The 25,882-nt window shown below is 36.7% G+C and overlaps 2 protein-coding genes across 8 annotated transcripts; one reads left to right on the top strand and one right to left on the bottom strand.

Annotated features, from left to right (window-relative positions):
• Window positions 1-1,326: 1,326 nt before the first annotated feature.
• Window positions 1,327-20,403, bottom strand: ERMARD (ER membrane associated RNA degradation). 7 transcript variants are annotated; one of them, XM_040551021.1, is made up of 19 exons: window positions 19,535-19,771; window positions 18,956-19,012; window positions 18,234-18,402; window positions 17,023-17,162; window positions 16,379-16,480; window positions 15,739-15,828; window positions 14,578-14,675; window positions 13,895-14,031; window positions 12,522-12,636; window positions 11,804-11,906; window positions 11,361-11,390; window positions 10,775-10,843; window positions 9,821-9,991; window positions 8,840-8,923; window positions 8,504-8,583; window positions 7,603-7,731; window positions 6,010-6,219; window positions 4,966-5,079; window positions 1,331-4,361 (listed from the first exon to the last, which is right to left on the bottom strand). In XM_040551021.1, the coding sequence occupies exons 3-19, from the start codon at window positions 18,400-18,402 to the stop codon at window positions 4,202-4,204; spliced, it is 2,001 nt and encodes a 666-aa protein (XP_040406955.1). In that variant the 5' UTR covers window positions 18,956-19,012; window positions 19,535-19,771; the 3' UTR covers window positions 1,331-4,201. The 7 variants fall into 7 exon arrangements, with proteins under 7 accessions (XP_040406953.1, XP_040406959.1, XP_040406955.1 ...); XM_040551022.1 differs by having other exon boundaries at window positions 18,956-19,009; XM_040551018.1 differs by lacking the exon at window positions 18,956-19,012 and having other exon boundaries at window positions 19,722-20,402.
• On the top strand, window positions 19,971-25,455 carry DYNLT2 (dynein light chain Tctex-type 2). Its single transcript, XM_040551027.1, has 4 exons — window positions 19,971-20,189; window positions 22,456-22,656; window positions 23,474-23,632; window positions 25,021-25,455. Exons 2-4 carry the CDS (start codon window positions 22,456-22,458, stop codon window positions 25,129-25,131), a joined length of 471 nt encoding a protein of 156 aa, XP_040406961.1. The 5' UTR covers window positions 19,971-20,189; the 3' UTR covers window positions 25,132-25,455.
• The last annotated feature ends 427 nt before the right edge of the window (window positions 25,456-25,882 follow it).

Here is a 25,882-nt window from a genome sequence, read left to right as displayed (position 1 = left end):
TTTCAACAGCATAGGATCTCTACTCATATTTGAAAACTATATCCATTCCAATTTGAATTAAAAGCATTACATTTCTTATTGTTTAATTCAGTCTTTTATCTAAAACCTCTCCTTGAGGTGGATGACAGGCTGCATCAGAACTCCTGAAATGTTAAAATAATTTAAGATGCCCTTCTTATCATTTAGATGGGACATTCAAGAAGATGCAATGGAATTTGGGACAAGGAGGTGATCTGAGGCAGCCAGCACAGCTTCACCAAGGGCAAATAGTGCCTGACCAATTTGGTGACTTTCTATGTTGGAGTGACTGCATCAGTTGATAAGTCAGAAGACTGACCCATGTCATCTACCTGAACTTCTGCAAAGCTTTTGACACAGCCCAACATGACATACCAATCTCCAAATTGGAGAGGGAGTTGAAGGTTGGACCATTCAATGGATAAGGAATTGGCTTGAAGGGCGGACCCAGAGAGTTGTGGTCAGTAACGCCATGTCCAGGTGGAGGCCAGGAGCAAGTGGTGCCCCTCAGGGGTCTCTTAGGACCATTACTATTTAACATCTTTATCAACAACATAGGAAATTGGATCGAGTGCACCCTCAGCAAGTTTGCAGATGACACCAAGCTGAGTGGTACAGTCGATACAACAGAAGGAAGGGATGTCATCCAAAGGGACCTGGACAAGTTTGAGAAAAGTGGGCCCATGTGAACCTAATGAGGTTCAACAAGTCTAAGGGACAGGTGCTGCACCTGGGTCAGGGCAATCACAGACATAAGTATAGACTGGGAAAAAACTCACTGAGAGCAGCTGCAGAGAAGGACTTGAGGGTTCTGGTGGACAAGAAGCTTGACATGAGCTGGCAGCACACACTTGCAGCCCAGAAGGCCAACTACACCCTGGGCTGCATCAAAAGAGGAGTGGCCAGCAGGTGGAGGGAGGTGATTATCCCCCTCTGCTCTGCCCTTGTGAGGTCTCACTTGGAGTACTGCATCCACATCTGGGGCCCCCAACACAAGAAGGATGTGGACCCATTATAGCAGGTCCAGAGAAGGGCCACAAAGATGATCAGAGGGCTGGAACACCTCTCCTACAAAGAAAGGCTGAGAGAGCTGGGGATGTTCAGCTTACAGAAGAGAAGGCTCCAGAGATACCTCAATGCAGCTTTTCAATACTTAAAGGGGGTTTATAAAAAAAAGATGGAGAGCAACTTTTTCTCAAACAGATAATGACAGGACAAGGGTGAATTGTTTTAAACTAAGCGAGGGGAGATTTAGATTAGAGGTTAGGAGGATGTTCTTCACTCCTAAGGTGGTGAGGCACTGGAACAGGTTGCCCAGATAAGTTGTGGGTGGTGGTGAACACTTCAATATCTGTGGAGGTGTTCAAGGCCAGGTTGGATGGGCACTTTGGGCAACACCTTAGTTTAAGGTCCAACCCCAACCGTTCTATGATTCTATGAATTCCACTGATTTAGCCAGGATGGATGCCTGATTTTCTTCAATGTTTTCAAAATTTCTGTAATTTTTTTTTTTTTTTTTTTTTGAGTTAGAATGCTTAACATTAGCTTGTAAGTTCAGGAAGTAATAGAAGCAAACAGCTTTTTTTTTTTTTTTATATGTATCTGTGTGGACACGTTATAGAATATATGTATATGCATATATACACACACAAATACAAGTTAACTAATTGAACTTGGAAGAACTAACTGAAGAATTCTCACTCCCTCATTAGTATTACCCAGGTTTCAGAGATCCTTTTTAAACAAAGTATTTCAACTACCTTCCTCAGACTACTTTACAGATTCTGCACCTATGTCTATTCGCCTTCACTGTACTACCTTCAGGAAAATGCAGACCTCAGGGAGCAGGGCCAAGAAATAAAACTGGCAAAAGTAATACTTGGATAAAATGCCACACTTGCAAGAAGACATTTTCTACTCTTCTAGACATTTGAAATTTCAAGAACAAAAACATTTTTAAAAAGACTGAGCAAATATTTATACACTTAACAGGAGACTGCGCAGTTTTGGACAGCTCAGTCCCAGAATTATGTTTAGGACAACAGAAAATCAGAACACTTGCATTTAAACATCAAGTGTTTTGTCAGCTTTACTCATGCATGTACCCACTAGATACTTTTGGTTATTCCAAACTTCTTTTATTCTTGGGAATACTGGGAGTCCTGACTCTGAACCTACTGTATCTTAAAACTCCAAGTGATTCCAAACAGATGGCAAAGATAACAACTGGAGCAGAGAAGTCATTTCAAGTAACTGATAAAGGACAAAACCAATGATTTTATCATGTCTCTTGCCATTTGCTCTCCTAGGTGCATTGTAGAATATAAACTTATTCTGCAACTCTATTCTGTAAGTCTTGTAACAACAGGAAGAAACCATAAGCCTTGCATGCAGCTCTACTGCAAATGTCTTAAGAAATAACAGCATCAAGACAGAATTAATTGGATTGTCCTAGTCTGTTCCAGATTTGTCTAACCAATAGACGGTAGCAATGTTCCCATCAGGGAGCTTCAGAGGTAGGAAAAACAAAATTGCCAGAAGTCCATCATGTTTCTTACTGCAGACTTAAAGCAGCAAAACACATCTGTGGCATTAATTAGTAAATGAGAAACTGTCAATGCTCTCCTCCTTAGGTAAACACAGATGAAGAGAATAGTGTGCAAGATCATTTTAATGAAGTTTAAATATAGGAAGAAAAGGAGAACTTTTATGTTGTTGAAAATACACACGGTCTGTAAGGTGCTTTTCAGTACAAGAACATATTTTCAACACGGAGAAAGTATGTCATCTATTTATGTAGTTTTAAAACACTAGGAGTTTTAATTTCTTAATCTTTCCTCAACAAATAGGCAAAGCTTTAATATTTTTTTGCCTTACAACACTTACCACCATCAAAGCAAGTGTCATAAAAGTAACTACCAAGCTACGCCTAGCAGAAGTTAACACTTCTGAGCAAAGTCAACAGATAGAAAATGCATCTTCCAAATTTAATTATATTTGCCACTTCAGCTGTTAAAAAAGCTGAAATTTTATACTGTGGCTCAAAGATTGCATTCAATTAATTATTCCTAGTTTAAATCCTTTTTTCTCTAATTCCCACTTCTTCATATCCTTTACTTTTAGGATAACTAAAAAACCTTGGAAAGTGACATAGTTAAATTACAAAATTACAACTAATATATTGAAAGGGTAGCATAAAGGAAGCAACATGATTTTACTTTATATCTACCCCCCTCACTGAACTAGTGATTCTCTCACTGTGATTTCCAGTCAAAGAATCTTATTAAAATGTAACTTGAATCTCTAATTGTTTGTATAATCAAACGATCTCCAGACATTACCCTCTGGTTTTGCTCTCCATAGGAGAAAGAAATGGATAGAGATTGGTTATCTTCTGTGAATCCATTCTTAACTTGATGCATTCCTTTGAAATTCTAGTCTTTGCAGACAAGAATATGGGAGAAAGTATTTTGAAAAAAATATATATATATTCAAAGGAATCTTGTATGCAACGCAAAGATAACTTTTTGAACCATAGTAAATACATGTCTGTGATTGTGTACACTTTAGAGTTCATATTTAATTTACATGCAGTTAACTTACTAACTAGATATGTATTGGGAATGAGCAGATAAATTAAACAAATGACACACATCATGCATGACCTGGCTGTTTTGAACTAATAAAAACAATTATAGCTGTCAATGAGCATTACTTTACCTTAAATGTTGTACTATTCATTGTTTCTTAATCTGTTGATCACAGCACTTGAAACTATTTCCAGTGTATTTCATCAACACATACAATAAATCTTTAGGGATTTGATTTTTTTTTCCAGAGCTTTTATTCATGCTCTTTTCTTAGGTGCTTTCAGTATAATAAAAAACTTTTTATATAAAAAAAAATCAAGCTACAAAACATAATATACTTAAAGTAGAACTTGCATCATCCTGAATGGGCTTGCAGTCAATCCTTTTCAATGGATTTGGCAAACAGCTCGTTCTTCAGAAGCTTGATTATTGAACTCCAGTCTCAACAGCCTTCTAATAAAAACAATACATTTTGCATCCAAAATTTTACAATGACTGATGAAGTTTGCTTTTAAACCTTAGACTCATCAAGTTTGAGGACTTCAAAACTCTTAAGATATAACAATATCCTAATAACCTTAAAACTATTTAATTTATGTAGCTGACTGAATTAACGTTAGCTTTCTGTCACTGAATTGCCTTATTTTTATCAAAGCCTTATTTGTAAGCTCTTCAGTTTCATCCCACTTGTTTTTCTCTGGGCTTGTGTATGTCACCAAGTTCTCAGTATACTGCAAGACTGACTTCAAAAACCTATGAGAAATAAAAACAGAAGAAAAACTCATTAAAGGACTTAAAAATAAAAAGCTCTCAGTGCCTGACTTAAAGTTGCTACTTTCTTCTACTTCTGAAAGAAATGCACTTGTTCATTCTCACTGCTAGAAGCAATGATTTTCAGAACTGCAATTAAACAGTGACAGAGAAAGAATGCAGTCATATAATGTGTAATACAATTTTCCCCATACTGCTTTTCTTTTCTCAGTCAGATGTTTCAGAATACAATCGTCTGTTAACTGACACACGAGGAGTAAAATTACTAACATATTAAATACAGCTTTTATATACTAAATTTTTCAGTTTGATCATTCTGTTTATACTAAGGAGGAGTCTAATAATTAAAAATGTGAATAACTGAACCACATATTTTCAACTAAGTTATTTTAGTCCTTAGTGAACATTGTATAACATAACTGATGACTAATGATAGAAAGAAGGATGATAATTCTTCTGCAATAAGTCATGCTATTCCTTTTTTTCTTCTTTACGGGATTTACATTACAGATCAAATTTATTCAAATGGCCACAAAAAGAGTGCGCGTAACTCCCAATTATCACAATATAAGTTATATATACTCACTTTAGATACTGCTGATAATCAAAAGGAGTCTTCTTACAAATCAAATGGACATTGACTACTTCCAGAGTAATCAACAGTAAGATGAGCCGCAACACCGGAGACAAAAACTTAATACTAGAAATAAGGAAAAGTATTTAATTATAAACAAACTAAATCCAAATTAAATTGAAATCACTAATATAAAAAATTCCTTAGACTTCTGGATCCATCCTAAATAGTTGGATATTTAATAGTACAAAAAGAGACTACAAAAGTCAGTCAGACAAAAACAGGCCAAGTATCAAAACTATACAGACTATGAATTATGAAACCTCAGAAGAGGAATATAAGAGAAATACATATAATTAAGACTCCAGAGAAAACCTCACCAGAACCCATTACCCCACAGATAATAAAACGGAGATCAACTGAATTACAAATATGCATTGTCAGTTTACACTGTTTCTTAAATAACGTGTTTTAATGTTTTGAGGAATACAACCTGGCCAAGAAAATCATGCTCACAGTTTTCCCAGTTTTTAAAGTAGATTCATAAATCCTTGAAAAACACTTGTGAATGGGAACAAAATTAATGGAATCCTAAAAATCTCTCTTCTATCTAAAAGATGCTGACCCAGCCATGATAAAAAGCAGAAGAACTGAAGTAGGTAGAGTCTTGAAATCAATTTAACATATTGCATTCAGGTAAAACTCGAATGGCATTTTTATGCTTAAATAGGAAAAACAGGAAATATATACATATAATCTAACATTTAAATGATACTTTTATTTGAAAGCTTATAATTTACAGTGTAGTAGTCTAGCAGTGCTAAAAAAACAACAATATTAAATTGGTCTCCAATTTGAGATTTTCTGTTATTTCAATATTACTACATAACATAAACCTGTGTTGACACTTAACTCTGAAATTTTTAATGAGAACATAAACACTGCGTATTTTAAACTTGTAAAACAAAACACTGGAAGCTAGCAACAGCAGCATGCAGCCACTATACCACAGCACCATAAACATAGCCACAAACTAAAGAAAAAACATCAACCAACCTGTTTAACATTCGTACATAGTTATGCCTTTGGCGAGAACGTAGCGTCTTTTTCATCCACTGTTTATATCTCAACTCAGTGCTGGTAATAACTTGTTCTGACACTTGATGGCACTGTGTGCATATTTTACGGAGTACCACTAATACTTCCAGAACAGGTCGTGGAGAATAGAGTGTGCAAATGTGTTTATCACAAAGTTTTACCAACAGCCTCCAAAAGAGGAAGTAATTGTTAATTTCAATCTTTTGCTAGATGCATCTAACATGAAATATATTTCATATTTGGTATGGTTAGATTTGCAATGTTTTAACTTAGAAAACTAATTACTCCTACCTCATGATCGAAAAAAGATCTTTATACACTCTGTGTACTCTATCGCTTTACTAAATACAATTGAAAAATTACTGGTGATGAATGTGTTTCCCACTTCAAATCAAAGAAATACAATGACAATAAACAAGAACGTCTAGCTGAAATGATACACTGAATATACCAAATCAGAGCATTGCTGTGGTTGGAGCCTCCCACTATACTTCAATTCACAATGAATTATCATTTATCATAACAAAACTTACTCAGACAAATGGTATTAACTAATACTCCCACTAGTATGTTGTCTTTCTTACAGGCAGAACAAACAGCAGACTTAACACTTCTTAATATAAAGGTGGTGCAGCCATTGTTTTAATCAACTGCACCAGATTATGAATTGTTAGGGTGACCAAATACCCTTCTCCTGTCCTTTTCTGATCTACAAACATAATGTGTCACATTTCACTTTAAACACTGTTCTTACAGAACTGTTTCTTAATCTCCTTCACACCAAAATTATCTCTCAGCAAAACATTAATGAGTAAAACTGATAAAAGCAGAAAACTCTTAAAATGGTTTACCAGTTTAGCAATTGGGCTGCTTTTTAATAAATTAGAACAATGCAAGTTGATGAATAGAAAATGGAAGGCACACAGTCTATATATTTAAAGCAATGGATACCATCCTCTTTGCCTTATCCTGCCCATACCCAATAGGTTTGATTAGGAGCACTTTGTTCCATCATGTTTATTTAGTCATGAACCTCTTCAGAGTACAACAGGGCCAATTAAAAGACAAGTTGTTTTGATCATTATTCCATGTCAGTTTTAACTGGACCTACCCATATACCTCTAAAGTCTGAAAAGTGTAACAGTGTATTTTCTATTTCAGAATCTTGTTACTAAAACACATAAGAAAAGAATTATGTAGTGACATATTACTATTTTTAAATGCCATGCATAGCTATGACATCAAACATTAAAACAAAATTTCTGATGCAGTTTTAGATTAAAGCCAACTTACTTAATCTAGTCAGCACATACATATTTACATATATTGCTTCGCCAGTCTGATTTTTTCTTCCAATGCTGAATTCTAAACTAAATCTAAATAAAGACCCAGATCTACAATGTCTCATTGTTGCAGCAGCAATATTGGAAAAATACACGCAATATTTCAAGTACTGTTCTGAAAACAGGGAAATGAGTAACTTAGGTTTGAGAGTTCTCGTGCTGAGCTACGTGCAGAAGTTGACAGTGGGAACCAGGAAAACAAACTTACCTCTCTGTTACAACACTATTGATAGGATCATCTGGACTACAGCAATCCTGGGGCAAATATTGCTGTAATTGACAGAGGATTTCAGCCATCTTCAAAATTAAAGAACTAGTTTCAGTATTTCCTTCTAACCTTAAAAAAATAAAACATTAAAAAAAGTAAGATTGAGATGACAACATTGTACAGTGGTCATTTGTCTAAATGGCATAGATTCAGATGTAGATATTTTGGATAGCAATGTATTTGATAACCCCTCTTTCTACTGCCTTGGTTTTCCCTTTAAGTATAACTTTCCTTCTCCAATTAAAATCAGCCTTTTCTCAGTCTCAGTAGTCTCAAACTCCTCTTAATCTTCTGCTTATTCATTAAAATTGTGAAGCATACTGAATATGTATGTGCCTGGTGCATTCCATTTTCACCTGTCAGATCTAAATCAGTGTAATTTCCTATTTAATATCTTGTGTAAAGTCTTCCATTAATTTAGTTACCAAGCCCTTTTCAGAATAAGCAATTCTTTTCTGTTTTACATCTGGTGAGACATCTTTTTGTTTTTGCTGTGATGGGCTTAATTTCTAGTTTAATTTCCTAACAGCTCCTTCAGTATCTCTTCAGAAGCAGAACAGGGAGTCACTAACACCTTTGTGTTGCTTTCAAATGGTTCCTCATTGCCTTCTAGTTAGTGCATTGCTTGTAGTTTTTACACCATATTTGCGTTACAAATATGTATAGCACAGATTAATTTAAAAAGAAAAACAAAGGGGTCTTTCCACAACCTCTTTGGTGTCTGTCACCTTACTAGTAAAGAATTTTGAGACACTTTTCATCTCAAATCCTATTGTTCATAATAATTTTGAGAACTACTTTTTTTTTTTTTTTTTTTTTTTTATAAACAGCATATACGTACCCTTTAACTGCTTGAACATGTTCCTCAGGCACTGTTGGTAATTCAGGCCATAAGTGAATGCTCTTCACACATTCCAGCACCTAAGATTCAAAAATGTACCATGAAAAATTGTATGTAAAGTACTATCTTTGACAGATAACATTTTATTTTTCTTAGTGGCTATTTTAGAAAAAAACTGCAACAATTGGTAACCAGTTCAGTAGTCATAATTTTATAAACTGACACAAATTGTTAAGGTTTATGTTAGGGTAATCAAAGCATGAAGACAGTAATTAAGACTAATTTTAAGGATTCACAATTTTATGGACTGAAATGCTTTCGACTGTAAGCATTTACCTGTTTCTTGAGTCGGGAAATTGGATGAAATCGAGAACGGTAGCAACTTGCACAATTCATCAGTGGTTTTATGATCATGTGTTCCTGATTACAAAATCAACAGTTGACAGTCAGCAGACAAAATACAACATTTTCTTCAAACTGTCCTAACTGGATGCAGACTAAGACTTATGCTTTACTTTATGCAAGCTACCTACACTACTGAAGTCAATTAATTTCAAATGTCTGAGGGATTAAAGCAATAATCAGCACAATGAGGTTTTAAAGCTTGATTTCTTTGGCATATTTCAACAACGAAACCTGACTGCAGCTGAGAGAAAAGTAACCATGAACTCTCAATGCAGCAGCATGCAAATCTTGAGAAACTAAAAAGAGATCCAAATTATAAATGGAAGATTTGTCTCAAAGGTTTTTGTTTCATATTGAAGGAAGTAATGCCAAATATGAACAGGAAATTTGTGACAGTGAATGTAATAATTGCTAATGTTAAGGAACATGTATTGCTAGACAAAAGGTGTATACAAATTCACAATATAGAGTGTGGACACAAATTGCATCTCCACTTCTGAAACATTATAGTGTCTCAGAGAGAAAGAAAATCTCAAGCATTACATACCTCAACGGCTGAGCTACAGTTGTTCTATATACCTTTCCAACAATACAGCTGATAAACAGGCTAAGTATCGATATAATTTGACAAATCATATATAGTACTATCACTATAATCTATGGATCAAATATCTAAATAAGGAATAGTTAATCAAATTAAGATACAGTAAGAAGACTTATTCCAGAAAACTTTCTGTACTTACTTTACTACAATACTAGAAAAACATACTTGCACAGTTTTTTACTTGGAGGAACACTTTATTTCCATGAAAAGCTGCTGTAAAGAAATATGTAGTCATGACACTATCTAAAATTACATTCAGCACCCAAAAGAACTGAAAATTCTTCTGACAGCATAATATTGATCCCTACCTTAAAAGCAACTGTGTCTTCATCTGAGAATCTACAGAGAAGTGTAATTGCAAATGCAACTATCTGATTAGCCAATTCTCTAGGAAATGTTTTTAGATTGATCTCTCCATGGCTTAAATGATCTCTTATACGTGGACCCTCCTGGTGGTTCAAGAAATCCCAAAGAAATTCCTGTGGAAATTCACACCAATGGTGGTGAGTGTACAGAATATCATCTGAAAAATAAATATGTGACTGTGTCTATAGGAAAAACGGCGTTTAGATGTTTAGAGAAAACAATGCACACCATGCTCATAACAAAAGGGCAACTAGTCCATCTTGCTAGCTTCTCAGGAAATTCAAAATTAACATACAAGTTATTTCATGAAGGGTAACAACAAATTTCCTTTAAATTTGTGTCCCAATTCCTACAAAGCTTCACTGCCTCTGACTCTCAGTGCAATAAACTCATGTCTTTCTTGCAGTCTCAGAAGTCTTTAAATTCAACACCTCTAGTTTTCATGTTCACTGTTACGTTTGGGTTACAATATGCAGAATGTTCTCTGGTAGGTTTGCAGCTATGTTTTTATGCCATCTGCCCACCTAGTATTACATGTGCCCCAGAGGAAGTCAGAAAACAGTTTTAATTTTCCCCACGTGGCAACAGTTTTTCTCCTGCTCTATTCAGATGATCTTCAGAAGTCTAGAACAAACACCTCTGAGACATCTGTACTTCATACAGGACAATCTTAGAACCTAATTAAATGTAGCATGTCAGGTACTACTTTGTATATTTCACAGTGGAAAAAGTAACAACCTTTTGGTTCTCGGGTGCTTGAGATAAGCTACGTGGAATAAATAAATAAATGATCATAAATATATCATTATTCTGAAAGAAAACAAAAATAAAACCAACAAAAAGGAGAAACAAACAAAATTACAACAACCACAAAAAGAATTTTTCAAAACACTTGCCATGGCAGGTTCTTCAAGAACTGAAGGAAGCTGGTTGATTTCTTCAGTATCCAAATGCTTTTTTAGCATCTAGAAAAAGTAATTTGAATATAAACGCATTGTTGAAAGCCAAACAATCAAAGGAAAAACACTAAGTAAATAGCTTTTCTAATATTAAGCAAATACTTCTCTCAATCCAGAAACAAGGTGTGTATTTGCTACTGATTAAATATTTGACTATTTGAGACAATTCAGAAGGGCTGTAAAATTGAGGACTTCTGCTGGCAAGGCTTATTTGTATTTATTTTGAATAGCTGCATCTAGGAAAATGGCAGAATATGTTTATTTGAGATGAAGAAATAAAAAAATAAAAGCATTTAGAATAAATCAAAAACTCTTCATTAAAATTTGTATTGATTTTGATACCTTCTGGGGGATGCCAAATTTAAAGTATGTTTTCTGCCATTATCTTCTATTTGCAAAAATTTAGAAGTAATGCCTTATCCAACACAACAAGAAAGTGCTTTCTGATCTCTACTAATGAGAAACATGCACATGCTTGAATTCTTTCACTGATCCATATTTAAAAAAATAAAATCACAATTACCTCATCAAAAGTGGTATAGAGAGCAGAAGGCTGGAAAAGATATTAAGAATTATATGATTTTTCAAAATAGACAGGCATACTGAAGTTATACTTATTCATATATGTGAGATACCAGAGGTGCATGAATAGCAAAAAAAACTCAAAAGAAAAAAAGGACTCATTTTTTTAGCAAGGTTTTTTTTTTTTTTTAATAAACATAACATGATCTGCTTTCCTCCCTTAACTACTGTTTTTGAACACTAACCTTCAAGTAGTTTTTCAGACCACTTTTAGTAAGGGAAAAAAGAGGTGTTAGTGAAACTTTACTGGAAATTTGTAAACGATGTTCCACAACTTCTTGGAATTTCTGGGGAGGAAAAACTGCAAGTGTCACCTTGCTTCTAGAATAATTATTCTGCAAATCCTGTGAGTACTAAATCTTAATTGACTAGACAGAAATTTACCTCAGCTGTTAGCAATCGATTTGGACATTTATTAGTTGTAGTGAAGAGCAATCTGAGTCCAACTTCCAGCTGAGGAAGTAAGAGAATCACACAGTCAGCATACCTGAAAAAATAACAGAGATACCCAAAGGGTTTTTCTTCCCTTATAAATATAATCCAAATGGAAATTAGAGCCATCTTAGAGATATTTTTTCAGGCCAAACAAACCAGACCAAAATTCCTTTGTAATGAGGACCTTATAAACAAATTTTAATGACCATCTGTGCCCAACAAAAGCTGACTACCTAGTTCAAATCAGCTCAGAGATGACACTAACTTACAAAAAGGTGGATCATAGAAGATGGAAAAAAATGTACTATTTTTTTAAAACATGTTAATATCTGAAGAGTTACTTCCATTCACTTTCTAAAGCTCTTCTCCTTCACTACATCTGCAGCAGTTCCTCAGCTTAGATTTCAATACATAGTTTATATTTCTATATTTCTAGTTGGCACAAAATAAATTAATAAGTCCACAAACTTTCTGAGGGACCATCATTACAATGCATAATTATATGTTTTTAGGCAATAGATTTAGCAAAAAGCTTTGGAATCCACAAGTGCTGCTGACTAGTATTCTATAAATAGTAAATATCTAGAAATGAGAAGACTAAAGAAATTGAAAGACCAAAGACTACAGACCAAGACTAAAAATAGGGAAAAAACAAATCAACTATTACCTGCTTTGCTTGAAAGCTGTTAAAGCAGCCATCCAAAATGGTAGCATTGATTTAAATACAAAATTAGACACTTGTACTAGCTCTTCTGCTACACAAAGTGTTTCATGATTAAGATCTGCAAGTTAGCAAAACAACATTGATAAGTTACATGCAATCTACATTTTTCTAATTCATTCTTAACATTTAATTGAAAATATTACTTTAGCACTTATAAAGGGAGACTTAAAAGCTATTCAATTTATTTCAACTATGCAAGTAGAACAGCAATCACGATACATTTCATATCAGAAATTGAGTTTATAAGATTGCATTTCTACTAATAATATTAAGTGACAGCATAAACACAGTAAAAAATGCCTACAATTTTTGAGACTAAAAGATTACACAGCAACTGGCCCCAGTTTCTATTGAGATGTTCTCCACCTGCTTCAAATACTTCAAAAAGTATAATGTATCTTAATCACTTTAATTCATTAAGAATCAGTACAATAGTATTTTAAAAATACTGTTTCTATTTTATCAGATTTTCTGTACCAACAGTTGGCATAACAAATACTTTATACTTCAATGCTACCACATAATGAAAAAGACACTTAGAAGATCATATCATAAACGCATTCCATGACAAGCCATAAAATAAGTGCAACATAATTGTAGTAGATGTTTTTCTGAAGCACACCAACAGCTACAGGATTTATACTACATGATGATTTGAATATTATCAGCTTGATATGGTTTCAAAAAGCCCCATTCTCAGTTCCGTGAACAGATGTTTCACTGAGAAATTGATTAAATAGCACAGACTATGGCCACCGTATAGACCAGGATTCCTCATATGTTGTTGTTCCTCTAAAAACAATGGAAATACACCTAATATGGTCTGAAACTACAGTGATGAGATTTTCGTCTGACACTGTTCAGGTCCTTCCCTGAGAAAAGCATCAGGGTACTGAAGATGAGGCATCATACTGTTTCACCACTACCTTCCCTGAAATATGCAGAGTACTCCTGCTGGGACTTTTGCACCTGAAACCCCCGATTCAGGAAAAAATTAAAGATTTTGTATGACTATTAAATAAAATAAGTTTTCATCATCAAAAGATTGGAACATATAGGTGAAGTCTTCATAAGCAGTAATGTTACACATTTCAGTGTGCTGCAATTATTTTGGAATACAGTATTTTTTGATTCGATAATGAGTAGAATTGCTTTTGTATTAAAAAGCGGTCCTACAAGCACAATTGATTCATCTAAAGACAGCATATGATATTTTAGTTAAAAGATTCAATCTTAGAACTGCGGAAACTGCATTATTTTCAACAGCACTTTTGGACAATGAAGCAATAAAAAACAGCTAAAGGTTAAATACTTGCCTGGAAATGCAACAAGCTCCTCTAAGGTAATGAAGGTCATATAAGGTCGATGTACTAAAATAGATTTAGTTTTCAGAAGATATGTCTGTAATAACTGACCCAATCCTGCAGTTAAAAAAAGCAGGATAGCACAATATCTAGGGAGAATACCATAACATATTAGAAAAGTCTACATAACTAAATCTATTGAAAAAAATCCACATTTGTGGGTTGGGGACAAAGGTTTCTTCTGCTCTTTCAAAGATCCAGTACCTGTTCTACCCATCCCTTTTGAGTAGGGGCGCTTAATGATTAACTACATTTACAAGCATGACAAAATGTGGAATTAGGAAAAAAAAAAGCACCAGTGTATTCTACTTGGCTGCTGCTGCTGCTCCTCCAACCTGCTTTTTGTTCCAAGTTATTCCTGACTGTCCTAACAGACAAGGAACTGTGTTTCACAAAAGACCTTAAGTTTTCTCAGTTTTCCTGTTAGTAAAACACACTGGTCCTAAAACTGACCAGTTTCATAATGGCTTAAGTATTCTATGGAAATCCAATTCCAAAAACAGCAGCAGCAGAAAATTGTCAGGATACTGCCAAAGGCCTTAGGACACAGTACTAAAATACTAAAATTTACTAATTGCTTTTCAGGAACTGTCAATCTGACTGATAAGAATTTTTTTTTTTTATTATTAACTTACTTCGCAGGAATTTCTTGTGGGGATGCAAACCCATGCCACAAAACATTACGAAGATTCAGACCATACGGTGATCCAATGAATACCCTTAGTACATCCATCTAATTAATAAACAAAATGATTACTACATGAAGAAATTTATTATTTATTACCTTGTGTCTTTCCCTGACAGGAAATTTGAGAAGTTATTGAGAAACTATAATGCCTACTGTCAAAATGACTGGGCACAGCTTGTCACAGTAATGGCAACTAACTAGTTGCAAATCCCAAAGGTACTGAAAGGAAATCTTAACTTTTTTGTACATGCTATAGAATACAATAAGGAAAGAATAAAACTTACAAACATCCTAGACAATTATGACAGGAAAACAAATAAGATCAAATTTAGCTCTTACTTATCACATAAATACACAATGATTTAGCAGAAATTTACATAAAAAAGGCAGAATTTGCATTCAAAGTTGTATTCCCAGACCACTATCAAACAAAAAGGGAAACTGTTTTAACTATAAGAATTGAACTTTTCCACATGCCTCTAAGAATTCCAGAAATAATCCTTATAAAACTACTAGACTGGCTAACAAGATACAACCTATACTCAGTCCTAACAAAAAATTTATATTTGTAAAACTGTATGAGAAAGACCATCTACTTTGTTTACACAAGAGGGTAAATGTCATCAGAATTTTGTTTTATTATTTTTATGTAAATGGGAATGGGCTAACTACTTTTCTCTATTGAAAAAAAAAAGTAGTATGGTAAATGTTATAAACCATTTTACTACAGTGGCAGTGAAGAGAAACACAGCTTATTAGAAGCTGCTTATTAAGTGTGTATTTTCAATAGTACAACTCAAAAAGAGGCAGACAACTCTGCGGCTTGCTTACCCCTTGCCAAATATATGAAATTTTGTGTATGTGGGCTTTTCATGTAGAAAAGCAAGTAAAAACATATGGGCTTGCCTTAGAAATCATTACCATTTACAATTATAATATTCACTATTTTTTGCCATATATCTCCCAGATTTTCTGTGACACTGACGTAATGAAAATTTTCCCAATATATTACAAAATTTGCAGTGCAAGCAAAGGTTATGTTTGGAAACCCGGGAAAAAAAAAAAGACAGCTCTGTAGTTGTTACTTATTTCAAAACTATGCACTTACTACATCTTGTCCAAAAACAACTGCAAGCTGCTCAGAAGCAAGCAAATCTCTTAGAAGGAAGGGACAATCTTTACCAATCAGTAAATATACCTATTAAAGAAGAAGAAAAAGTAAAAGCAATTAAAGCATAAATAATTCAGTATATTTCTTTGTATTTCAAACACAGAGCTTGACTATTTTATCCAGTAATCATTTTCACTACTGAAAACAATCAGGGTGTTAAGGAAAGTTCTCCAGCAGCCCACTCCCATGTTTGCTCCTGCCTCTCCTCACAGAAATTAATACATCATCAGGTCATCTGTGGAAAGCACGCTGCTCTGTTTCAGTTAAATAATTCAGAGCAGCAAAGACCTACTATATGCACACAGATTAAGCAAACATTCCTTTTTTTAAATGAAATTAGTTAGTGAGTGCATTCACACAATCAACTCTACCAGCACAGGTGAAGGGGAACCAGAACACTTCCATTAGCACAACTGGATCCAGAAAAGAACATCTGTCCAACTGCAGGTGTTGCTATGCTACTGTGTACTACTACATTACAGGGTAATTTCAGTGTTCCAAAGTGCAATTAAATCCAAGAGCTCGTTCTCATTTTATAAAATGAAATCTGCAATTGAATACACATGGTGGCACTTACATCACCCAAAGCTCTCTCCAAGCATGATGTTAGCTTCATTAAGCCAAGAGCAACTTGAGTAGCTTGTGCATATTGTAGAACATCAAATACTTCAAGAAATAACTGTGATTTGTGGGGAAAAGACAAAGAACGTTGCATTAAATATTCAGAAGGAGAAATCAAATTGTCAAAGGAACACAAAAACATGACCTAAATATTCCCCTGTGATTGTCATTATGCAACTACAAAATGAAAACCATGCCACGGTGATAAAACTGTAGATGTCTGGAGGGCTACTTCCCTAGCCCATCTCTTGTATTTTTGATCACAACTTATCTATAGGCTCATATCTAAAGAAACATTATAACTAACTTTACACAGTAGTATTTGATATTAGACACCTATTATTAGTCTTTACAGAAAAAAAAAATCCTACCATCTTAGGTTAGAACAGGCCCAAAACACCAGGTGTTCTTTTTGTGGCAGCATATATAAAATCTAACCATAGAGTCAGGAAAATTAGAAGTGACAATGTATCACAGAAGGACAATTAGTTACAAATTCTAATCATTTTGGTTCATTGATCTCTATTGTGTATTCTTATACTGAACTTCCACAATGAGATCACGTGTCAAAATACAAACTGTCAACAGACATTTCCATACCTCCACGTAGTTTGTCCAGCGGAACCATACTGCATACTGAACTACAAATTGCTCTTTGGTCAGAGATTTAAAGTGCAAATTAACGGATTCACATATAGGTCCAAGTGATTGTACACTTTTGACATAATCCACACTTTGATCTTCAATTGAAAAACAGAAGGTGATTAGAATACCAAACCTACAAAGGTCCAATATTTTAAAAACCATAAGAAGTAAAACCTCCTGTAGCCCGTGTATATATTTAGCTCAAACAATTTTATCCAGATTATTTTAACACAACTGATACACTACAATTTACTGTCCAAAAGAGCACACAAATGAACTACGGAAAAGTGTAGTGTGAAACCAGGTAAGATCAAAAGCCTTCTCCAAAACAAAATAAAAAAGACTTAATGCAAGAACATATGGAATTAAAGGGGATTATTATGTTCTATTTTCTTTGAAAGGGGAAGAACCTATTAGTGAAAGAGTACAATAATTCTATACAACCAAATTGGAAGCTACTGCAGGCTCAGAAGCCTCGACCAAATTGCACCACTTACACCTGTTAAAGAATGCAGAGGGATGTGGTGCTTATAGAGTGGTATCATTGCTTTTCTTTGGTGGGACATTTTGAAGCAAAATATATTCTTCTGATTCACTGAAAAATATTGCTTGAGGCAGATATATCTATCATTTTTACCATCTCTGGAAATTATTAAAAGCTTACAGTTTGCCAAACGAAAAATCAGCCAGTTCATCAGGACACAGATATTTTGTTTTGCTTAACAAACAATTACAAACTACGTACAGAAGTGAAACTTGGGAAAATAAGAACTGAAGCAATAGTAAGATTACTGATGGCTCCTAGGTGTTTTAAATTTACTGCAAAAAGTATATAAACAGCATAGAAGAAACCAATTATGAGGCAAGAGATTCAGTTCTGCCTCTCTCCTACATAAACACACAAGGAGCTGTGAACTGAGCAGAATAAGGAAGGAGGAGCTACCTATGCAGCGCAGATTACATGAATCTTAGAAGTTAGCAATAACTAAATAATAAACATGGATGAAATGTTTAAAGCTCCTTGTAGATAAGTAATATACATACTCTAGCAAGTGAAACTGATGCTATACTGTAATAAAATGTTATGACTAAGCCAGTAGTACTATCAACTGTAGAGATTCTACATCAGTCTTTATGTATCATTACTACAGAAGGTAAACACCAACCTGATTCAAGGTAATGCAAATGCTCTGTAACGGCTTGCCAATGTACTTCTCCATTTTCAGACACAATATAATTAATATCATAGATGTCTTTTTTCTCAAATCCAAGTTTGCAAATCATGTAATGCACAGGTGGAGAAAGACAAGTACTGACTGAGTCTGGGAGTGCCATCTAGAACACACGAAAAAGGTTCTTGCATTAAGAAAGTATGTAAGAACAAGCAAATTATTATTGAAGGATACCTGTAAGCACAGATACACAGATAGCAATATAGGATCTGTAAACAAGTAATACAGAATCTGTAAACAGATTAAGTTTTGGAACGCAATTTTCATCTATACATATTATGAAAGGAATTCTCTGAGCAGAGCCACTTTGTAGAAAAGTCAGGAGGAGGAGGGACAGAATTACTCTTATTTGCATATACCAGTTTGGTGTATTTCTGAATGGTTACATCTACCAAGCTAGTGACAAGGAAGAAATTCTTTACTCAGAGGGTGGTGAGGCCCTGGCACAGGCTGCCCAAAGAAGCTGTGGATGCCCCATCCCTGGAAGTGCTCAAGGCCAGGTTGGATGGTGCTCTGGTGGGAGGTGTCCCTGCCCATGGCAGGGGGCTGGAACTGGGTCATCTTTAAGGTTCCTCCCCACCTAAACCATTCTGTGATTGCCTGAAGACAGAAGAAAAAGATCACAGCCTGTACATATGTTCTGCAAAATCTCTGACCTTTGTGCAGAAATTGATGTTACTTCAAGCAAAACCAAGCGCTTCAGTAGTCTCCTGCTACCAGCAAGAAAAGAGCAAGTAAATTCTGTATGAGCTGGTAGTAATGGTAAAACAATCCAAATATAAATACTAACTGCATCTTTGTCTAAATGTAAACTTAGACTCATTCAGAAGCATATACTGAATATGCAAAAAGATAGAATGAAAGATATATATCATAGATATGAAAGAATATGCAAAAATTAGAACCATTCACACTAATGGGAAAGAATATATTTCTGACTTAGTAAAAAAGTTTCTCCATTGAAGAGGCATAAAAGAAAGTTAAGAAATTGCTTAAAAACAAAGGATGACAATAAAAATGCAAGGGGTTTAGCGTTAAATAAACATACGCAACACGCTCTTTAATTATGAATTCAGACTCACAAGACCTATTTTCTGAATTCAAGGCTTTAGGGAATCGCTACGAAACTGCACAGGTAACGCCACAAACACCCCCGCTCCTACACGGACCCGCTACCAGCTGCCATCGGGAGCACCCCGCCCGCGTTTCCCCACCAACCCCAAGCGCTCACAAACCACGAAATTCAGCCTTTCGCGTCGCTCCGAGGCGCCCCAGGCTTCTCCAGCAGAGGCCGGGCATCAGAGCAAAGCCCAGAGGACCGCGGCAACCCCCCGGTGCCCCGAATATAAGGCGGCGGGGAGCCAAGAGCCGAAGTAGCGCTTCCCTCTCCCCCCTCTTCCGCCGCAGTCCGGCGGCCATTACCTCGCTGCTGCCCGCCCCGCGCCCCACGTCACGGCGCTCTGCGGGCCCCGACGGAAGGCCCCGCCCGGCCCCACACTGCCGGCCGGGAAGGAGGCGAGGGCTGGCCAGCACCACTGGCCCCCGGCCTGCGTTGAGCCATGGAGACGCGTCCCAAGGTTGAGCGGCGCCTGAGCCTGTCGGTTGCCCAGCGAGAGCGGCCGGGCCGGCTGCTGGAGGGTGTGAAGGTGGCGGCAACGGTTGTAGCGGCGGCGGCGTGCACCCCGGGGGGTTGGCGGGGTGGCCGCTTCGCCACCGCTTTGGTGGCCCTGTCGCAGGTGTTAAAGCCGACCTGTTGAGAAGTGGTGTTTTGTCCAAGTGGCGGAGGCTCTCATCCCTCGGTGTACGAGCTCCTGCCTGCCCAAAGTTAAGCCAGCACGGCACAGTCCAGTACCGTGAGAGCTGACTTCTGTACAGCCCATGTGAAACCAGGTTGTCTGGCTTCGATAGGGCCTTTACAGAAGGATGTAGAGGCTCGATAGAAATGTAACGGCAACACTGAGAATTATAGAATAGAATCATTAGGGTTGGAAATGACCTTCAAGATCATCTGGCCCAACCATCGCCCTACTACCGATGTCAGCCACTAAACCATGTCCCTAAGCAGCAGGTCCAACCTTTCCTTGAACACCCCCAGGGACGGTGACTCCACCACCTACCTGGGCAACCCATTCCAATGCCTAACCACTCTTTCTGAGAAGAAATGTCTCCTAATTTCTAACCTAAACCTCCCCCTGGCACAACTTGAGGCCATTCCCTCTAGTCCTGTCACTGGTTATCTGTGAGAAGAGTCCGACCTCCAACACTGTGCTAGAACTTGGAATCCCACGCTAATAATGCACATGAAGAAGCAAATCGTACCGTCTAGTGTTTGTATGGTGAAATACAGAAGTGGATTTACTTATTAACCCATTGAAAGTCTTGGTTAATACAATCATAATGATAAAACTGTGCAGAGAGATCAATAAGGATTTTGGTTACCTCATTAGCAAATGAAGAAACGTTTATGGAAACTTTTGTCACTGCTAATAGCAGTTAAGCTTCTAATAGCACCATTTGAAGTTGGGTGCACAAATTTTCTTCCGTCTGCAATTGTACAGGCTGAAGATCTTGTGACTCATATTCAATCACAATAGCGAAGAGTTGCTGTTTAGATTGTAACCATTTTCACAGACTCAGTTATACTGAAAAAGTTTGGGATACTCATCTGGGAAGCTCAGATAGCAGAGTTGATTTTTCGTTTTTCCTTTCACTTTTTTTTTCCCTCCTGCTAGAGGACATGGGATAAGCAGATAGGCGCTACAGCTTTCATAGCTTAACCTTCATAGTTCTGAGTTTCTGACAATGAGTGTCCACAGCCTCAGTGCAAATTTGTCTGCTCCTTCCATTTTAGTGTAGTGTCAGTACTATTCAGAGCTTGTGCTGTTGGCATAGTAACAACAAACACCTGCAGCCAATTTGCATTAGGGCTGCCAACATCACTAGTTTGTAGCAGAGTTATCTAACAGTGAGGAACTGGGAGAGAGATGTAGGTAATGTCTCTAGTGTCAACATGGCTAATGAGCAATATCATAAGGAAGAGACTGCATTGCATCCCTTATTCTCAAACTCCTCTGACTGAAAGATTTGTGAACCCCAAAGTAGTGCATCTTTTCAAATAGTTATTATTAGAACTTTCTGTTACCCACAAATGTACTTTTTTCCCTATGCCTTTTAACGTAAGCCTTTCCCTGGGGTGTTATATCACCCTCATGCTCTCTTCTGACAAGTAGCTGATGATTTTCTCTGGCCTAAGTTCTCTCTGTAGTAAGAAAGTGGAGCAAGGGGCTGAAGAATCAGCAAAACTGGAATGTGGTTAGGAGGTAGCTGGTATTGAAGACCACGGTCTGTAGCAGTTGTTACAATCTCATTGGTACCACGTGCTTTTCTGTCTCTGTCTTTTGTTATTGTTTTACAGTTGTGTTTTAAGCCAACTGTGGAGGACAGCAGGTGATGACATCTGTATGCATCATCAGACTTGCTGCTTGCATTCATAGAAGGCCAAGTTTTGTTATGTGTATTAAAAGAATGATATTGCATGAGCTGGATGGGGAGAAAACTTGGATCTTCAGAGTTCTCATGACACATAAAGAATTATTACTCTGCTTTGAAGTTCCAAACAAAATTACAAAGCTTGCAGATGAAAGTATCTTTTTCTTTTTAATGAGCAAATTAAGACATTAATACATAAGGCGTTTATTTAGTAGCATCACAGCAGTGAGAACAAGTAAAATTTCCTAGTAAATGAACCAAGCATATATTTTGGATTTTGTGTATAATTTTTGAATGAAAAGCTTGAAATTGTGATTAACAGTCTCAGGCACATGTTGGTATTTTTTTTTTTTCCCCCCTATAAAATGGAGTGAATGCAGAGTGCTAGTATGGCATACTTGCTTGACTGATTTTAAATACAAACTTAATTGAGGCTTCATTGGAAAATAAATGAAAATTGAACAGAAGTTAACCACCATTCTCTTTTTCAGTGAAAGCAAAGGTCTCAAAACAGCCAGAGGAAAAGATGTGAAATTTCTAGCTTTTCTGCTTTTTCATAACAGACTGTTTTTTTCCTCGTAACTATATACCATAAAGTATCATTTAGAGCCTGTAAAACACTAAGCCATTTACATCTAATGCAGACTTTCTTATTATTTTTGCACAGATGAAAGGAAAACGGAAGCAATCTATTTATGAACCTTTAGCTCCCCTGGAAGAAGAATATTTCAGTGATTCAACAAAAACTAGGCGACTGCCATTCAGAGCTAGTAGGGCAAAGATAAAATATGCTAATACATACAGACTGGAGTCCTATAATAAATTTCGGGATTATTTAGTAAGAGACAAAGCTCAAGCAATACTAACGGTATAGTACTTTTTAAATGAATTTTCTACTTTTTTTTTTCAACAGCAGTTTGTCTTGCAAAGATTAAGCAACTTCCACTGTTCCATTAATATGAACTTAAAACATAGGCATAAATGTCTGCAGACTTAAGTTTTGGCACACATATAGTATAAATGTGCTATGTTTCACAAGGTGCAGAAGGCCCTCTGCGAGTTAGCCACTAAGCATGTGCTGTTCAGATGGAGCTGAAGCTTAAACTCTTACCCATTTCTAATCGAAGTAAGCTATAGTACAATTCAAAGTACCCTGGCCTCCAAAATATCTGGATATCCAAAGATCCTGATCTTGGATTTGTGAAATTCTACTTTGATTGGTTCTATTAATGTCACTTGACCAGCATAACATATGCTTGGTGTCCTTGACAGTCTGACTGCCACACATAAAAATTAAGCAGAAAATAATGAGAACAATCTTAAAATGTAGCTGCTACTGATATCTTGAAAAGTTACGACTAACTCTTGTAATTCTGAGGACAGGCCTTCAATATATGGAACAGGTATTTGTAGAACTATTTTCCAGTGAACTGAGCCTAAGTACTGGAGAATAATACATCCCTGTTTGTTGAAATGAGATTGGCTGTATATGTGTAATTGTAACTTTCAAAAAATAGATAAAGCATTTCATATTAAAAATAGTGCAGCTTTTGCTGTTTGAGAGGAGCAGCTATATTTTACAGTCTATTCTACTCCTTATTTTTTCTAATGAAAATACCTGTAAAAGTTTCTTGCAAAGAACTACCTGGATGAAAACTAAGATCTTTCAAAATTGTTTTTGATAGAATAAACTTCAACAAGACAAATATGATGCAGTTTCTAGTCCCTCCTTGTGTGCTTCAATCTCTGAAGAGATATTAACAGCTACGAAGGAAATGGGCTTTGACCGTTATAAGTACGTGGTATCAGTGCTAATTGTGGAAAAGGCAGGTCAAGCCATACATGTGAGCAAACGAATTATTCTTAATACCTTTTGCAAATTGAAAGTAATTTTTAGGAGTGTATGTTATCTCCTAGGCATTAATCCACATGGAGCAATGTAACATGAAGTAGTCTTGGAGCTTTTAGGTTCCTTAGGGAAGTAGTATACTAGGTGACAAAGGCACTGCTGTGTTTCTGACTAACCCTGTTAAGGTGTGTGTTTAGTTTAGGTTGTTTTTTGTTTGTTTGTTTTGTTTTGAGTTCAGTAACAGTGGTAAGGAGCCCATGCTGTTTTTCTCTATCAACCGGTTATTTCCACTGTGTGCTGTGCCAGTACAATTGCATGACATCAGTGAATATTTTTTTCCTCCTCTATTTCTAGAGACGTTTGATCTCCAGTTAGGTCATCAAATGTCAGCGTAAAATGCAGTGCAGTTGTGCCAGGGGGTGATACGGGAAGGAATAGGTGCCAAGGAAAGGAGTGGAAACTGTTTTAACTGGAGCTGCCACCAAATGGATACTCCCGGGACTACACCTGGGACAACAGTGACCTGAACTTGGTACAACCAAAACAAAACTATTTATTTGACTGCAATTTTCCTGTGTTGTGTGATAATTTACATGTGTCGCAAGCTCTCTTCGGCCTTCAGCACACTTTTTGGTCTCTTGCTGAGAATTAGAAAACACTTGTAGTAGTTGAACTGCAGCTGGTGTTAAAACCTGGTGTTTTGCTCAGGTGAAGTCATACCTTGTTCTTAATGGCTTCTGTGAAATACTGTTTGAAGGGATTCTGTCTGAGGCTAGTCTATGAAGGTCCTACATCTACTCACTTTTCCTGGAGCCGTGGTGCAGTACATTGCTTCCTAATTCGTACTATATGGGTGTAGAGCTGTAGGAGAAAGATGGATTACTGAAATGTTCCAAATTAACTTTTTTTTTTTTCTCTTGAAGATTATATTTATTTTAGCAGTGAATTTACACGTTAGCTTTCAGAAGAATTTTACCAAAAAAATGAGAGCCCAGTAAATAGTCATAAGTATACTGGTAGAGGTGGAAGTGGCAATCACTTTTTACTTGGATTTGTTGCCAGAAATGGTGTCTGTCGATGTCATGTTTGAAGGGATGCTGTTACAGTATGCTAAAGTGGTAACAAGTGAACATGACAGAGCTGAGTTTTTGGTGTAGATGTTTCTGGGTCAACCGGGGTGGGAGCTTTAATGTGAAGCAAGAATATATATTTTCATATCAGATAGCATTTGTTCATTTTCACTGTCATTTTGCAGTTGCTTTTACTACTTGTGGCTCTCATAATGCAATTATGTCAGCATTTATGTAATGCACGTGTTATTTAAAGTATAAAAATTGTGCTATATATAATCTCACAAATGGCTTTATCTTTTCTTTCCTTTAGGTTGCCAGCAGATGGGTTTGGGATGTTCAAAGAGACAGTTGGGTTTCAGCTAAATATGAAACGGAAACATTTATAGCACTGGCTTTGGTAATGGCTTGCTATTATGAGTAATGCTCTAAAAAGCGCACCTATTTTTGTGCATCACAGGACTTGGTATATTTGAAAATTTTCAGAACATCAGTCTACCAACAGCATTTGCCCAAAATCTGGTACTAAAATATAGATGCTGACATATAGTTGGGATAATTTTGCTCATTTTTCTTTGTAAAAATAACTTCTGAAATGTGCGTGGTTAAGTACATGTGGGCTTCATCTGTCATAATGCTCTGAAGCAGCTGGTGTAAAGCCAGACTTTGTACAATTTTGAATGTTTGTTGCATACCTAGAGCTGTTAACGAATGCTTGCAATAAATTGTAGGCGTCTGTTTTCTTAAACGTGTGCTTTTTGAAGAGGAGGCAGCGCTCAGTTTTTTTTCTCGGTTGTATTTATGATAAAATGCCGGTTCGTATAGAAACGAGAAGTGGGAAGCCATCTTTTGCACGCTTGTATTGTGCACCATTTCCAAAGGCTTGCCTTGAGCGAGGTGTGAATTTAATCCCCGGCTTCCCCGGGTTCCAATCTTGCGTTAAGCATCAGCAGCGTTCAACCTGGTGCCCAGGGGCCGAGCTCAGCCAGCCTGGCCATTTCAGCGGCGTGAGCCCTAATGGCCGAGACAGGCTGACAGCGCGCTCGGTGCCACGGCTGCCGACAACCCGTCCGCACCGGGCGTGCACAGCGATGGCTGCGCTCCTCAAAGCAGCGCTGGCCGATCCGCGAGGCACGCAGACGGGCTGCTGTGCACGGAGGCGGAGCGCGGGGCCC

This window comes from Cygnus olor, chromosome 3, assembly GCF_009769625.2.
Source record: "Cygnus olor isolate bCygOlo1 chromosome 3, bCygOlo1.pri.v2, whole genome shotgun sequence".
Lineage (NCBI taxonomy): Eukaryota > Metazoa > Chordata > Aves > Anseriformes > Anatidae > Cygnus > Cygnus olor.
Note: the sequence above shows the minus strand (reverse complement) of the source record. Positions and strands in the feature narration are given on the sequence as shown.